At 47.7% G+C, this 18,024-nt stretch overlaps 1 protein-coding gene across 1 annotated transcript in view; it reads right to left on the bottom strand.

Moving 5' to 3' along the window:
* GKAP1 (G kinase anchoring protein 1) overlaps positions 1-18,024 on the bottom strand; it is a 60,887-nt gene that overhangs the window by 26,069 nt on the left and 16,794 nt on the right. The window contains exons 5-6 of the mRNA XM_069762734.1: positions 2,077-2,154; positions 1,805-1,928 (exon numbers count right to left, since the gene is read on the bottom strand). Coding sequence (XP_069618835.1) covers positions 1,805-1,928; positions 2,077-2,154 — 202 coding nt within the window. The remainder of the gene's footprint in view (positions 1-1,804; positions 1,929-2,076; positions 2,155-18,024) is intronic.

Raw genomic sequence — 18,024 nt, 5'->3', positions numbered from 1 at the left:
GATCCGGGGCTGGAGGGAGAAGAGGGAGGTGAGACCCTCGCAGCAACGCGATCACATCGCGTTGCTGCGGGGGGCTCAGGGAAGCCCGCAGGGAGCCCCCTCCCTGCGCGGTGCTTCCCTGCACCGCCGGCACATCGCGATCATGTTTGATCGCGGTGTGCCAGGGGTTAATGTGCCGGGGGCGGTCCGTGACCGCTCCTGGCACATAGTGCCGGATGTCAGCTGCAATAAGCAGCTGACACCCGGCCGCGATCGGCTGCGCTCCCCCCGTGAGCGCGGCCGATCGGCTATGACGTACTATCCCGTCCAGGGTCAGATAAGCCCAGGGCACCTCGACGGGATAGTACGTCTAAGGTCACAGAGGGGTTAACAGCTCATTTACATATCTAAGATAAACGTGGAATTCCCAGAAACCATTCATCGGATCGCAGATATCGAGATATCATTTTATTCAGCTTCCTATAGCCTACATGCCCATATAGACGTCTTAGGAGGGCTGATCCTACTGACAGATTCTTTTTAATGAATCGTGTCAGTGCACTACAGTGAGTACTTCATTAACACAGATGCCCTACATCTTTCTTAGGCCATGTTCACACAGTGCGTTTTTTACCGCGGAACCGCGGCGGTTTTGCCGCTGCGGTTCCGCAGCTGTTTTCCATGCAGGGTACAGTACACTGTACCCTATGGAAAACAGGACACACTGTGCACATGGTCCGGAAATTGTAAAAAAAAAGACGCGCTGAATAGCTCCCGGAAAAAAGAAGGAGCATGTCAATTCTTTTTCCGGAGCCGCAGCGGTTCTGCACCCATAGACCTCCATTGTGAGGTCCAAACCGCAGTAAAACCCGCAGATCAAAAATATATCTGCGGGTTTTACTGCGGTTTGATGTGCAGAACCGCTGCAGCAGGAAGTGCGGGGAGCGGGCGGAAGTGCGTGGGCGGAGTGTGGCTGCCCCCCCCGTGTTCCGATCCCGCCCCCCCGTGCTCCGATGCCCCCCCCCAGTGCTCTGATGCCCCCCCCGTGCCCTAATCTCCCCCCCTTATACTCACCCGGCGTCCCGGTGTCCGTCCGGCCGTCTTCTCCCTGGGCGCCGCCATCTTGCAAAATGGCGGGCGCATGCGCAGTGCGCCCGCCGAATCTGCCGGCCGGTAGATTCGTTCCAAAGTGCATTTTGATCACTGAGATATAACCTATCTCAGTGATCAAAATAAAAAAATAGTAAATGACACCCCCCCCCCTTTGTCACCCCCATAGGTAGGGACAATAAAAAAAATAAAGAATTTTTTTTTTTTTTTTTCACTAAGGTTAGAATAGGGGTAGGGGTAGGGTTAGGGGTAGGGTTAGGGTTAGGGTTAGGGGTAGGGGTAGGGTTAGGGGTAGGGGTAGGGTTAGGGGTAGGGTTAGGGGTAGGGGTAGGGTTAGGGGTAGGGGTAGGGGTAGGGTTAGGGGTAGGGTTAGGGTATTTTCAGCCATTTTAACCCTAAAAAAATTCCTAGAAAACACACAGACTCTGGCTAGAAAACTGCATCAAAAAAACGCATCAAAAAACGCATCAAAAAACGCATCAAAAACGGACCAAAAAAGGACCAAAAAAAGGACCTGCGTTTTCTGCCAAGAGCTGCAGTTTTTTAAAAAACAGTCAGGAAAAAAAAAGGATGGAAATCCTGAACGTGTGAACATACCCTTAAGGAATCGCCCCCATTGTGTGTATTGTTTTCTCTTACTTCATACCTGCACTCAGTCACATTACATTTCCAGTAACAACACTATAGTAGATGTACATTAGAGCAAGAAGCTCACCTTCTGCCTGGAAGTCTTTGAGAGACACTGTAAGAGGCTTCTCCTTTCCTTGTTGGTTCTTCCGTTTATCCTTTTTATTTGTTCTTTTTGACTGAGGTGATACATTTTCTCTACCGTCATTATCCTAAAATCAAAAACGGGGCATAATATTTTGTGGTTGAACCATTTCCTAAATAACTTGCCCCCCACCCCTTGAGATCCTAAAGTCAGAGCTCTGCCATTGTGCGTTTCTTGCTGTTCTACAATATCCCACATACATAAATATAACGTACCTTTTTCAGCTCTTCGTATTCCAGCTTGCTTAGCATTAAGGCTTTTTCAAGGTCTGCTTCATACATATCAGATGTAATCTACAGAAAAAAAAAATGAAAGACATTTTTATTTAAATCTGTAGTCCCATGATGATATACATTTCACAATTACACTTCTGTAGCATTGTATATTTGCACTCCTCCTTCCAGACAGAGTACAGACCAAAAGTTTGGACACACCTCATTGAACCCCTTCACGCCGCGGCCCCTTTTCGTTTTTGCGTTTTCATTTTTCGCTCCCCTCCTTCCAAGAGCCATAACTTTTTTATTTTTCCGTCAATATGGTCATGTGACGGCTTATTTTTTATAGGACGAGTTGTACTTTTGAACGACACCATTGTTTTTACCATGTCTTGTACTAGAAAACGGGAAAAAATTCCAAGTGTGGTGAAATTGCAAAAAAAGATCAATGCCACACTTGTTTTTTGTTTGGCTTTTTGGCTAGGTTCACTAAATGTTGAAACTGACCTGAAATTATGATTTTCCAGTTCAGTACGAGTTCATAGACACCTAACATGTCTAGGTTATTTTTATCTAAGTGGTGAAAAAAATTCAGAACTTTACTTAAAAAAAAAAAAAAGCTCCATTTTCCGATACCAGTAGCGTCTCCATTTCGTGATCTGGGGTCGGGTGAGAGCTTATTTTTTGTGTACCGAGCTGATGTTTTTAAGGATACCACTTTTGTGCAGATACGTTCTTTTGATCGCCCGTTATTGTATTTTAATGCAATGTCGCGGCGACCAAAAAAACGTAATTCTGACGTTTCAAATTTTTTTCTCGCTACGTTGTTTAGCGATCAGGTTAATGCTTTTTTTTTTTTTTTAATTTATAGATCGGGCGATTCTGAACACGACGATACCAAATATGTGTAGGTTTGATTTGTTGTTGTTTTATTTTGGATGGGGCGAAAGGGGGGAGATTTAAACTTTTATATTTTTTTATTTTTACCATTTTTAAAAACTTTTTTTTTTTTTTTTTTTTTACTTTTGCCATGCTTCAAAAGCCTCCACGGGAGGCTAGAAGCTGGCACCACTCAATCGGCTCAGCTACATAGCAGCGATCATCAGATCGCTGCTATGTAGGTGAAATGCAGGCTTGCTATGAACGCCGACCACAAGGTGGCGCTCACAGCAGGCCGGCATCAGTAACCATAGAGGTCTCAAGCTCGGCCAGAAGCGGTAGTTAAATGCCGCTGTCAGCGTTTGACAGCGGCATTTAACAGGTTAATAGCGGCGGGTGAATCACGATAACACCCGCCGCTATTGGGCGCACATGTCAGCTGTACAAAACAGCTGACATGTCACGACTGATGTGGGCTCACCGCCGGAGCCCACAACAAAGGGGAGACACGACATGCGCTGTACTAGTACGGCGCATGTCGTGAAGGGGTTAAAGATTTTTCTTTATTTTCATGTGGAATTCTATACTTAACAAAAGTGTGAAACAACTGAAATTATGTCTTATATACTAGGCGCTCCAGGAATACAATGATGGAAGATATCCTTCCACAATGTATTCCCCACAATGCCCCTGTGAGAAAATAGTGCCTAGTCTCACTTGTGGCACGGCTTTGTGTTTGAAAATTCCCACACAGCTTTGCCATAAAGTGAGATTCTGAACTAAGGTAACCTCAGTGATACACTGCAGGAGCCACTGTCTCCTGTCAGTGTGTCACTGGAGGTCCTTTAGAGCAGTGATCGTCGTGGGACATTTGTTATTAATTGGACTACGGCAGATAGTAAGTATACGGTTGGTTTATTATGTTAACTTTTTTTTGCAGGCACTCAAGTATGTAAGTATGGTTAAATTAAGAATAAAAAAAATACTTTTTTCTGGCTGTGTTTTTTTTTTACACTTTCACTACAATAGGATTAGAAATGGATAGGCGTCTTAGTGACGCCTCTCCATTATTAACCGGGCTTAATGTCACCTTATATTAGCAAGGTGATATTAACCCCTTATTACCCCATGTCCCACGGCTACATGGGAGTGGGAAGAGAGGGGCTAAGTGCCGGAATTGGCGCATCTTACAGATGTGCCATTTCTGGGGCAGCTGGGGGCTGGTATTTGTAGCCAGGGGGGCCAATATCCATGGCCCCTCTCTAGGCTATGAATATCAGCCCGCAGCGGTCTGCGTAGCCTTTCTGGCTATAAAATATAGGGGTACCCCCACGCCATTTTTTTGGGGTCCCCCTATTTTTATAGCCAGTAAAGGCTACGCAGACAACTGCGGGCTGATATTCATAGCCTGGGAAGCTCTATGGGTATTAACCCCTTCCCAGGCTGCAAACATCATTCCCCCAGTCACTGGCCTTCCCTCTCTGGCGCAGAAAATTGCACGAGAGCCCACGCCATTTTTTTTTTCAATTTTTTTTTTTAAATTACCGTATATACTCGAGTATAAGCCGAGATTTTCAGCCCAGTTTTTTGGGCTGAAAGTCCCCCTCTCGGCTTATACTCGAGTCATACCCAGGGGTCGGCAGGTGAAGGGGAGCGGGGGCTGTCTAATAATACTCACCTACTCCTGGCGCTGTCCCTGCAGGTCCCTGGCTTCCCCGGCGCCGGCAGCAGCAGCTTCTTCCTGTACTGAGCGGTCACATGGTACCGCACATTACAGTAATGAATATGCGGCTCCACCTCCCATAAAGGTGGAGCCGCATATTCATTACTGTAATGAGCGGTAACGGTGACCGCTCAGTACAGGATGAAGCTGCGGCGTCGGGAAAGCAGGGACTGCACAGCGCCAGGACCAGGTGAGTATACTGGGGAGGGGGAGGCTGCGCGATAGTCACCTTTCCTCGTTCCGGGCGTCGCTCTGTCTTCAGCAGTGATGCTTAGGTCAGAGGGCGCGGTGACGTAGTTAGTGCGCGCCCTCTGCTGAACGTCCGTGCGGAAGATGGAGCAGCACCGGAACAAGGAGCAGGTAACTACTGAAAGTCCCGGGGGCCTGAGCGACGGAGAGGTGAGTATGTGATTTTTTTTTTCTTTTATCGCAGCAACAGCAAATGGGGCAAGTGTCTGTATGGAGCATCTATGGGGCCATAACGTTTGTGCAGCACTATATGGGGCTATAACGTTTGTGCAGCACTATATGGGGCCATAACGTTTGTGCAGCACTATATGGGGCCATAACGTTTGTGTAGCACTATATGGGGCCATAACGTTTGTGCAGCACTATATGGGGCCATAACGTTTGTGCAGCACTATATGGGGCCAAAACATTTTTGCAGCACTATATGGGGCCATAACATTTGTGCAGCACTATATGGGGCAAGAGTCTGTATGGAGCCAAAATTAACGTTTGTGGAGCATTAGGGTATATGGGGCAAGTGTCTGTATGGAGCATCTTATGGGGCCATAATCAGCATTTGTGCAGCATTATATTGGGCAAATGTGTCTATGGAGCATCTTATGGGGCCATTATTAACCTTTATGCAGGATTATATGGGGCATATTTTAATATGGAGCCTCTTATGGTGCCCATCATAAACTGTATGGAGCATTATATGGGGCTCCTGATTCAATATGGATATTCAAAAACACTTAACCTACTGATGTCTCAATTTTACTTTTATTGGTATCTATTTTTACATTTGGCATTTACCGGTAGCTGCTGCATTTCCCACCCTAGGCTTATACTCGAGTCATTAAGTTTTCCCAGTTTTTTGTGGCAAAATTAAAGGGGGGGGGGGTGGGGGGGGTCGGCTTATACTCGAGTATATATGGTAAACATATTGCGTTTAAGGGCAAGAGCAGGCCAGCACAGGTGGCGCAACACAGTGCCGCCAATGTGCTGCCGGTACTGGGACGCTGGCATTTTGAATACTGTAGGTCTACAGAAGCTTGCGGTCTAAAAAAAATAGTGCGTTTTAGGGACAAGAGTTTTCAGCCCTCTCCTCCAGATCAAACTGTATAGGTGTCATGTTGACGCCAATACAGTTGACGCTGTCGTAAATTAAGGGCTCCAAGCCAGAAGTCGGGGACCCGAGCCCCATATGTCTGCCATTAGCGATGCCACTGCCTGGCACTTGCTGGGCTAGAAAATATTCATGAGACACTACAGGATTTCGCTAGCCACAAGTGACGATTGGAGACATCTGCACTAGTATACGGTAATTAAAAAAAACTCAATTAAAATCCTTTAAAAACTTTCAGAATTCAAAGTGTAATTCTTTATCAAGCTGTCTTGTATGGAAAACTTACTGTACAAAGATTTTTGTGTGGAAAAAAAAAAAATCTTAAGTCACTTACCATTAATGGGATTTTGCAGAGCCCATGACAGCACCAACAGAGCATCTGCCCATCCAGGACAGGAAACCCACTGAAATAGAAGGGCCGTGCCTCTCCTCTGAATCACTTGGTTTACAGAGCATGAGAAAACCTCCAAATAATCATTAGTACATACCTACACCAAATTATCACCACTCACTAAATGTAATCATTCCATTCTGGGTCCTGGGAGAGCAGATCTGGGATTGCCGGCAGGATCCAAGGATCGACATCTGCCTCATCCAATAAGACCATGGTCTCTTGGGTCAAAATGGAGTTAATAATATCACCTTTGCCCGATCTTCCTGGATTTTCCTCAGATCTGATGGTATCATCACTATGTTAGGAAAGGAATAGGCTAGGCCAGACCCCACAGTATCTGGAAAGCGTCCACTGCATAAGGCTCATCTCTTGGGTCTTAAGGGCAGAATCTGTCCCCTTTTCTGTTCCCCCTGTTGGCGTACAGGTCTATTTCTGGAAACCCCACTGATCTACAACCTGGTTGAACACTGTAGAATTGAGGGAAGGTTCCCCATGCCTTATCTGGCTCTGAATCAGGAAATCTGTCTTGACGTTTTCTTTTCCTTTTATATGAAGTGCTGTCAGGGAAGAGAGGTATTACTCTGCCATACAGAAAAGCCCCTTGTTGTCTTCATCATGGAACAAGATCTCGCCTCCCCTCCCATTGTTTAAATATGCCGCCATCACTTGGTTGTCTGACAATACACGAACAGGATGGCCCTGAAGGATAGGAAGAAACTTTTCTAATGCCATCCTCACGTAACAGGTCTTTCATATTGGAAGAATTCTTTCCTACCTGGTGCATCCACACACCCTGGACTACTCTCTTAGATGTGCCCCCCATCCAGTCATACTTGCATATGCTATAGAATCGCTTATCGGAGATACCCAGGGGACCCCTGCTGACAGATTTTTTTTCTCTCTAATCACCACAGCAGGGAGTTGTGGTTAAGTAGAGATTTATCTTTCTTACCAAATGCCCTACTAATCGCTTTTGCCTCTCAACACTTCTTACTGTAGTTGCCGTGAATGGAACGGAGCACATAATACTGCAGGGATACATGATGCCAAGGCCCCACTAAGGACATAACCCTCCTGAGAGACATGTTTGGCCTGTTTACTGCGAGGTAAACCAAGGACATTATCCTGTGTTTCTTCTCTTCTGGAAGAAAACACATCTGGGTTGTCGAGTCCAGAATGAGATCTAGAAAGGTTTGCACCTTTAACCTTGATTTTTCCAGATTTAAAGGGAACCGGTCACCTCAAATTGGCGGGATATTAAAATGATTTGTCACCAGTCCGATGGGCGGCGTATCCTCTTCATTTCTCCACCCCGTCCGTCCCTGTTTTCCGCAATATTTTAGGGAATAAGAGTATGCGTGCGCCATAGTTGGCGCATGCACCATGCAGTCATCTGTGGCACACGCGCAATATGCTTTGCTCTACTGCGGGCAAAGCCAAAAAGCATTACTGCGCATTCGCCCGCGTACTATGTCCCGGAACACAGCGAAATACTTCCGGGACATAGTGCGCGGGCGAATGCGCAGTAATGCTTTTTGGCTTTGCCCGCAGTAGGGCAAAGCATACTGCGCGTGCGCCACCAAAGAATGCATGGCGCATGCGCCAACTATGGCGCGCGCATACTCTTATTCCCTAAAATATTGCAGAAAACAGGGATGGACGGGGTGGAGAAATGAAGAGGATACGCCGCCCATCGGACGGGTAACAAATTATTTTAATATCCCGCCAATTTGAGGTGACAGGTTCCCTTTAACAGCCAACCCATCTCTGCCAAGATAGTCCTGACTGTTAGGACTACAGAGATGGGTACGAGAGTGGACCCTCTGGACCGTGGAAGTCCCCCTCGTGGGCGAGCAGACCCGGTGTTAACCAACCCCTATACAGGGGCTGTTTAGAAGCAGGCCCAGAGGTTACCTTACCACGGTAGCGGATACCAGAAGGGACGGCTCAAGTAAAGGGAAGGCTGAAGAGTAGACAAAACTGAGGACCGGAATCAGAAGCGGAAAATCCAGAGGCAGAAGACACGGGAACGGAAGGCAGGAATCGGCAGAGGAGAACCAAGGACGGAGAGGGAATTGAAAAAGTAACGGAAAACAAACACAGTAAATACTAGCGCCGGAGCGCAGAGCAAGTACAGAGACACAGCGAACGGCCAGAGACTAAGCAAACACTAAAGATACTCAGGCACCTCCTAGCAGAGGAGGTGGCCTGAAATACCGTGCTCTCCATGGTGATTGGCTGCAGCTGCACCACAACCGGTGCTAGGTGATCCGGAGCTGTGAGGCTGTATCTAATGCTGAAGCCTGCGCAGGAGCGCCGGAAGTAGGAGCGCAGGAACGAGCGATGCCGGAAGAAGATGGCGCCGCCCGAGAGGAGAAGAGGACAACGCGCCGAGCGCTGAAAGAAGAGCGAGCGAGGGGAGCGGAGGCGGCACGCTGAGGACCAGGAACAGAGCGGTGAGCAGCCACTGTAACAGTACCCCCCTCTTTAAAATCTCCCTTCCTAAAACTAGAGAGGAATTTGTTAAGTAGACGAGGTGCATCGATATTCTCTCGAGGTTCCCAGGATCTTTCCTCAGGCCCAAACCCCTTCCAATCCACTAGGAAAAACTCTCTCCCGCGAAAACTCTTCTTGGCTAGAATATCACTCACCTCAAAGATGTTATCAGCATGGACAGGCTGAGGAGAGGTACAGGAAGAAGGATGGAAGCGATTAAGAACAACAGGCTTGAGCAGAGACACATGAAAAGTGTTGGGAATCCGGAGCGAAGCGGGCAACTTCAGCTTGTAGGCAACTTCGTTGACTCGACTCAGAATCTCGAAGGGACCGATGAAACGAGGACCAAGTTTATAGGATGGTATCTTGAGCCTAATGTAACGAGAGGCGAGCCAAACTTTATCGCCTGGTAAAAATGAGAAAGAATCTAAGCGCTTCTTGTCGGCATGTCTCTTCATTTTAACAGAAGTCTTTGAGAGCCTCTTTAACCTCACCCCAAATTGCAGAAAAATTTAAAGTCAAAGAGTCTGCTGCCGGAACTCCAGTAGTGGAAGAAATTGGAAGAGGCATATTCGGATGTTGTCCGAATACGACAAAAAAAGGATACTTGGCTGAGGATTCACTAGAATGATTGTTATAGGCGAATTCGGCCCAAGGCAGAAGGTTTACCCAATCATCTTGGTGGGAATTGATGAAATGACGAAGATAGGCAGTCACAATCTGATTTGTTCGTTCAGCTTGACCATTAGTCTGAGGGTGATAGGCTGATGAAAAATCTAGTGATACCTTCAAAAGCTTGCATAACGCTCTCCAGAATCGTGATGTAAACTGGACTCCTCGGTCAGACACGATGTTTAAAGGGAACCCATGGAGTTTGAAGATATTAGAAATAAAGATCCTCGCCAATTCTGGAGCTGAGGGAAGTCCAGACAAGGGAACGAAATGGGCCATCTTAGAGAACCGATCTACCACCGTAAGGATGGCTGTACAACCAGAGGATCTCGGTAAATCGGTAATGAAGTCCATGGCGATGTGTTGCCAAGGACTCGAAGGCACAGGAAGAGGAAGTAACCCTCCACGAGGTAATTGTCTAGGCACCTTGCACTTGGCACAGGAAGGGCAGGAGACGACAAACTCCTCGACATCATGACGTAACGAGGGCCACCAATAGTAGCGAGAGATGAGAAGGGAGGTTTTTCTAATCCCGGCGTGGCCTGCCAATTTGGAGGAATGTCCCCAACGCAGCACTGTCTCTCTGTCCTTCTCAGTGACAAATGTTTTACCCGGAGGTGGACAGCTTATACTTAAAGGGGCCACAGTAACGATTTTACCGGGATCCACAATATGCGCTGGTTCCTCGTCGATGTCCTCAAGCTGCGATAGTCTGGACAGGGCATCTGCTTTGACGTTCTTGTCGCCAGGACGAAAACGAAGCTCAAAGTCGAAGCGGGCAAAAAACAGGGACCATCGAGCTTGCCGTGGATTAAGTCTGTGTGCGGTCTGAAGATAGGCCAAATTCTTGTGGTCAGAAAAAAAAAATCACAAACGGATGAACGGCTCCTTCCAGAAGATGCCTCCACTCCCCAAGAGCCAGCTTTATGGCCAAGAGTTCTCGGTCCCCAATTGTATAATTACGTTCCGATGCTGAGAAGGTCTTGGAAAAGAAGCCACAGGGAACCAGGCGACCAGTAGAAGATCTTTGAGAGAGCACTGCCCCGGCACCGGTAGAAGAGGCATCCACCTCGAGAATGAATGGTCTATTGATCTCTGGATGGTGTAAAACGGGAGCGGAGGAAAAGGATTGCTTCAGAAGCTCAAAAGCTTTTTCGGCCTCTGGGGTCCAAGTCTTCGGATTGGCACCTTTACGAGTGAGAGCAGCAAGAGGCCGAACTACCGAGGAGAAATGTGAAATAAACTGCCTGTAGTAGTTGGCGAACCCTAGAAAGCGCTGGATGGCTTTTGTTCCATAGGGACGTGGCCAACTGAGAATGGTTCTCAGCTTCTCAGGGTCCATCTTGAGACCAGAATCCGAGATGACGTATCCGAGAAAAGGCAGTGAAGTCTGTTCGAAGAGACACTTCTCAAACTTAGCATAAAGACGATTCTCTCTAAGGCGTTGCAAAACCAAACGGACGCTTCTTCTGTGAGATGGTAGGTCAGCCGAAAAAATTAGGATGTCGTCTAGATATACTACAACACAAGAGTAAAGAAGGTATCGGAAAATGTCATTGACGAATTCTTGGAAGACTGCGGGAGCATTGCAGAGACCGAACGGCATGACTAGGTATTCATAATGCCCGTCCCGAGTGTTAAAGGCAGTCTTCCATTCGTCGCCGGCCCGGATTCGAACAAGATTATAAGCACCTCGAAGATCCAGCTTCGTAAAGATTCGTGCCCCTCTTAATCGGTCGAAGAGTTCAGGAATAAGGGGCAGAGGGTACTTGTTCTTGATAGTAATGTTGTTCAAACCTCTGTAATCAATGCAGGGTCGAAGAGATCCGTCTTTTTTCTTGACAAAGAAGAACCCCGCACCGGCAGGGGAAGAAGACTTTCGGATGAATCCCCTAGATAGATTCTCTTGGACGTACTCAGACATAGCTTTAGTCTCAGCAGGAGACAGAGGGTAAATCCTCCCTCTAGGTGGAGTGGAACCGGGAAGAAGTTCGATCGGGCAATCGTAGAGTCGATGCGGAGGAAGACTCTCTGCTTCTTTTTTGTCAAAAACATCGATGTAGGATAGATATGGAGTAGGTAGTCCGGGAAGAACGGAATCAGTCGGAAGCGAAACTACAGGGTGAACAGGCAGAAGGCATTGTGTTTGACACGTAGATCCCCAACGGAGTACATCACCTGAACGCCAGTCCAGGGTGGGTTCGTGCAAACGGAGCCAAGGTAAACCTAGAAGCAGAGTATGGGTTATATTAGGCAAAACATAGAAAGTTATCTTCTCACGATAAGAGCCCCGATACATAGGTCTATCTCTTCCGTTATCAAAGTGACGGCATCTTGCAAGGGTCTCCCATCCACGGAAGCAATCTGACGAGGGGAATCCAACGAGAGAACTGGAACGCGAAGCCTCCGAACCGCCTCAAGACTGATAAAGTTGCCCGCCGCGCCCGAATCCACATACGCGGCCTCAGAAAAACGCTTTTGATTTAGCACTAACAAAACGGACAGAAACAAGGGTTGAGAGGAATCAGAAACACCTAGGGAGGCCTCCCTTACCTGTCCTAGGCGGAGGAGTTTTCCGGCCTCTCAGGACATGCTCGTAGTAAATGTGAGGCGCTACCGCAGTAAAAGCAGAGTCCTTGGGATCGTCTCTCTCGACGGCGTTGCTCTGCTAGCTTGACCCGATCTATTTGCATGGGCTCTGGCAAGGAAGTTGTGGTAGATGACAAGGGACGCGGACTTCCTGACCTGCGGATGGGAGGTAGAGAACGAACAGACCTCTTTTCTCTAGTAGTCTCACGCGTTCGCTCCTGAAAGCGTAGGTCTATGCGCGTGGACAGGGAAACGAGGTCATCTAAAGATGTTGGGGTATCCCGTCCAGCCAGCTCATCCTTTATTCGACTGGACAGGCCTCGCCAAAAGGCTCCTACCAGGGCCTCGTTGTTCCACCCTAATTCAGAGGCTAAAGTACGAAAACGTATGGCGTATTGGCCAACAGATAGAGAACCTTGCTGGAGGTTGAAAAGCGACTCAGTTGTGGAAGCTAGGCGCCCGGGCTCATCAAAAACCCTGTGGAAAGTCTCTAAGAAAAAAGCTAGTTGGGTAACTACAGGATCATCCCGCTCCCACAGAGGATTGATCCAGGCCAAAGCCTCCCCCTCTAAATGAGATACTATAAAAGCCACTTTGGCCCGGTCGGAGGGATACTGTTGGGGAAGGAGCTCAAAGTGGAGGCGACACTGGTTCAGGAACCCCCTACAGAGCTTGGGATCCCCGCTAAACCTGGGAGGTTTGCCGAGGCGAGGAAGCGGATGGGGCGAGGGAGTCGAATCTTGCGAAGCCTGGACGGAAGCCGTAGAGAGAGACTGCAAATTAAATAAACGGTCGTCTATGGAAGCCAAATAGGAAAGCATACGCGCCTGCGTATCGTGTTGTTGGGAGAGTTCCTGCTGCATGGCTGCAATTTGATTAGTATTAGCAGGGTCGGCGGTTAGCAAAGAGGTTAGGCGAGACTCCAAATTTTTTAAGAAGGACATGATGCGCTGCTGATTGTCGCGTATGTGTGCCAATTCCTTCTGAGCAGAAAACGCGGCACCCGCGGGGTCCATGGCCTGAGTATACAGTTAGAGAGGCAGAAGACACGGGAACGGAAGGCAGGAATCGGCAGAGGAGAACCAAGGACGGAGAGGGAACTGGAACAAAGTAACGGAAAACAAACACAGTAAATACTAGCGCCGGAGCGCAGAGCAAGTACACAGCGAACGGCCAGAGACTAAGCAAACACTACTCAGGCACCTCCTAGCAGAGGAGGTGGCCTGAAATACCGTGCTCTCCATGGTGATTGGCTGCAGATGCACCACACCCGGTGCTAGGTGATCCGGAGCTGTGAGGCTGTATCTAATGCTGAAGCCTGCGCAGGAGCGCCGGAAGTAGGAGCGCAGGAACGAGCGATGCCGGAAGAAGATGGCGCCGCCCGAGAGGAGGAGAGGACAACGCGCCGAGCGCTGAAAGAAGAGCGAGCGAGGGGAGCGGAGGCGGCACGCTGAGGACCAGGAACAGAGCGGTGAGCAGCCGCTGTAACACTGACTCTTAGAAGTTAGGTGTTGCATGGCTTCACTGACCTCCCTATAATCAAAAAAAATTGTCCAGGTATGGTGTTACAGGCTAGATCGTGGAACCAATGTGCCGTGGCCCAAGGAAAGCCTGGAGGGGCATCACTAGGTGCCTCACCAAGTTCAACCTAGGACATACTGCGGCAGACCACAGTGATTTGAGGAGAGACGAAGGAGGTGGATCAGGTGCTACACAGGGATAGACCTCGGGTGGATGGCAGCTGACCCCCAAGGGACTCAAGGCAGGGATGGCAGACTGGCCAAATACAGACAGGCTCAGCTGAAAGAATAGCTGGCACAACTGACACATGGACAGGTACTAGTGGACACAACAGGTAGACCGGTTCATAGACAGGTGCCGGTGGGCACAGCTGATGGAGAGGCAGGCAGGCTGGCACAGTTGATGAGCAGTACAGGTATACGGATACCAGTACTGGGACAGGAGAACTAGCAATCGCGTTAGACTTGCAAACAACGTTGCTCAGGCACCTCCATGCTGGAGGAGGTGCCTAAAATAGTAGGAGTCCTCCAGCTATTGACTGGGGACATTTTAGAGAAGCGTGCATGCGCCCCCCCCCAACCACAGTGCTCGAGACAGAGGCCACGGTGGTGAGTAAACCGGTGTCTCTGACAGGGAAGGAGGACAGGAGGATGTGACACTGGCGCTACAAATGGGAGGATCAGTGTGTCTTATTCCCGAATATGAGCCATCATCTCTGCCACAAATTTTGTAAACACCTTTGGCACCATAGAGAGGCCAAAGGGTAGGGCTCTGAATTGAAAATTTATTTTGTCCCCTCCCATGGATAGAGCCACTCTTAGATAGTTCTGATGGACTACATGAATCGGAACATGGCAATATGCATCTTTCAGATCCAATGTCACCATGTAGCAATGTGGGAACGGGAGTCTTATGACAGTCCTAATTGATTCCATCCTGAAGGGACATTAAAAAGACTAAACTTTTGTTTTAATTCAAATTGATAATCGTTCTGAAGGTTCCGTCTGTTTTTTTTTTTTGTTTTTTTTAAATCAGAAAGAGGGGGGAATTGAATCCCCTGCCGCTGCATTCTTTTGGGGATCTCTACAAAAACTTCCTTCTGAAACAGACTCAGAACTTCTTTTTCCAAGGCCAACAGTTCATTGCATGTCCTCCGGTCAGATGTTATCAGGGAGCCCTGAGGGGTGAAGCGAAACTCCAGCTTCAAGCCATCTTTTATTGCTTTTAATATCCAGCTGCTTGTTAAAATTTTCTTCCAGGACTGAAGAAAGGAGGAGAATCTTCCTCCCATCTGGATGGTGGTGTCCTTAGGGAGGTCGTTTTCCTCTCCGAGGAGAGACCCCTAAACATAAATCTGGGATTCCTTCTTTTCTTATCCCAATTGTCCCGACTGGGAGGCCTTCCTTTGACATACAGTACAGACCAAAGTTTGGACACACCTTCTCATTTAAAGATTTTTCTGTATTTTCATTACTATGAAAATTGTACATTCACACTGAAGGCATCAAAACTATGAATTAACACATGTGGTATTATATACTTAACAAAAAAGTGTGAAACAGCTGAAATTATGTCTTATATTCTAGGTTCTTCAAAGTAGCCACCTTTTGCTTTGATGACTGCTTTGCACACTCTTGATGAGCTTCAAGAGGTAGTCACCATGAATGATTTTCACTTCACAGGTGTGCCCTGTCAGGTTTAATAAGTGGGATTACTTGCCTATTAAATGGGGTTGGGACCATCAGTTGTGTTGTGCAGAAGTCTGGTGGCTACACAGATGATAGTCCTACTGAATAGACTGTTAGAATTTGTATTATGGCAAGAAAAAAGCAGCCAAGAAAAAAAAAAAAAAGAGTGGCCATCATAAGAAATGAAGGTCAGTCAGTCCGAAAAATTGAGCAGGAAAGGAAGACCAAGAGTCACCTCTGCTTCTGAGGATAAGTTTATCCGAGTCACCAGCCTCAGAAATCACAGGTTAACAGCAGGTCAGATTAGAGACCAGGTCAATCCCACACAGAGTTCTAGCAGCAGACACATCTCTACAACAACTGTTAAGAGGAGACTTTGTGCAGCAGGACTTCATGGTAAAATAGCTGCTAGGAAACCACTGCTAAGGACAGGCAACAAGCAGAAGAGAATTGTTAGGCTAAAGAACACAAGGAATGGACATTAGACCAGTGGAAATCTGTGCTTTGGTCTGATGAGTCCAAATTTGAGATCTTTGGTTCCAACCACGGTGTCTTTGTGCGACGCAGAAAAGGTGAACATGCCTGGTTCCCACCGTGAAGCATGGATGAGGTGGTGTGATGGTGTGGGGGTGCTTTGCTGGTTACACTGTTGGGGATTTATTCAAAATTGAAGGTATACTGAACCAGCATGGCTACCACAGTATCTTGCAGCGACATGCTATTCCATCCAGTTTGCGTTTAGTTGGACCATCATTTTTCAACAGGACAATGACCCCAAACACACCTCCAGGCTGTGTAAGGGCTATTTGACCAAGAAGGAGAGTGATGGGGTGCTACGCCAGATGACCTGGCCTCCACAGTCACAGACCTGAACACAATCGAGATGGTTTGGGGTGAGCTGGACCGCAGAGTGAAGGCACAAGGGCCAACAAGTGCTAAGCATCTCTGGGAACTCCTTCGAGATGGTTGGAAGACCATTCCCGGTGACTACATCTTGAAGCTCATCAAGAGAATGCCAAGAGTGTGCAAAGCAGTCATCAAAGCAAAAGGTGGCTACTTTGAAGAACCTAGAATATAAGACAATTTCAGCTGTTTCAGACTTTTTGTTAAGAATATAATTCAACATGTGTTAATTCATAGATTTGATGCCTTCAGTGTGAACGTACAATTTTAATAGTCATAAAAATACAGAAAAATCTTTAAATGAGAAGGTGTGTCCAGTATTTCTAACTCAGAAAGGACCTACACCTGAAGGTGGCTACAGGCAAACTGGGGAACCCTTTCTTTTTATCCTCCACCTTCTCTAGGATGTCATCTAATGTTTGCCCAAAAAGAAACTCTCCTTCACAGGGAACGGAGCATATCTTGGATTTTGACTGTGCATCCCATGACCAGCATTTTAACGATAATGCTCTTCTAGCTGACTTAAAGAGAGCTGCAGATCTTGCCGCCACCGCCAACCTCATGGAGTCCGCCGAGGCATCCGACAGAAAGGCTATTGCCCCCTGTACTAATGGTAGATTAGACAGGATCCTTTCCCTAGGGACATTGTCTTTAAACTGCTCCTCCAACTGTTGTAGCCAGACTATCATAGACCTTGCAGCACAAATCCCTGCAATAGCAGGTCGGCCAGGTAAGCCGCCTTTCCAGCTACTGGGTCAGGCCTTGGACTGTTCCAGCCGCACCTTTTCTTCTTGAGGACTGTCATCAAAGACAGGAAACCCACAGATGGGGAGGAGAGGTGCCATCCTTTTATTTCAGTGGGTTTCCTGTCCTAGATGGGTGGGTCCTCTCTCAGGCGGTGCTGTCATGGGTGAAGAGACAAATATATGCTAAATGAGTTGTCCCACAAACAAGAGTTCTGGTGAAGTGACAGAAAATTGAAAATTAAAAATTTTCACAATTGGATATAATTAAAAATGTTGCTGTGCGGAGATGAACTGATATGGCTGCCCTGGTTCTGACCATGGAGGGCACCTGTGTTTGAACTAACTAGACAGAAGGAGGGCAAAGTGAATATTCTCTACTGATACCGCTGGCAGGGACAAGTTTGTGTCTATAATGCAACTAGATGGTGGCCCGATTCTAACGTATCGGGTATTCTAGAATCTGCATGTCCACGTAGTATATTGCCCAGCCACCTAGTATATTGCCCAGCCACCTAGTATATTGCCCAGTCACCTAGTATATTGCCCAGTCACCTAGTATATTGCCCAGTCACCTAGTATATTGCCCAGTCACCTAGTATACAGCACAGAGCCATGTAGTATACTGCCCAGTCACGTAGTATATTGCCCAGTCACGGTCACATGACCGTGACGTCATGGCAGGTTCTTCTCGCATAGCATCCTTAGCACCGGAACCTGCCGCTTGCACTGCCGAGGACGGAGGGTGAGAATAACCTTTTTTTTATTATTTTTATTTGTAACATTAAGCAGCATCAATAGTAAAAAGTTGATCACACAGGGTTAATAGCTGCGTAACCGGAGTGCGTTACACCGCGCTACGGTAACGCTGGCATTAACCCTGTGTGAGGGATGACTGGATGGGAGTATGGAGCGGGCACTGACTCCCTGCTTCGGGGGAGGAAAGAGCGGCCATATTGCCACCGGACTGTGGCAATGGTAGTGGG

Source organism: Ranitomeya imitator, chromosome 1 (assembly GCF_032444005.1).
Source record: "Ranitomeya imitator isolate aRanImi1 chromosome 1, aRanImi1.pri, whole genome shotgun sequence".
Lineage (NCBI taxonomy): Eukaryota > Metazoa > Chordata > Amphibia > Anura > Dendrobatidae > Ranitomeya > Ranitomeya imitator.
The sequence above is the reverse complement of the archived record's forward strand: the minus strand, read 5'-3'. Positions and strand labels throughout refer to the sequence as shown.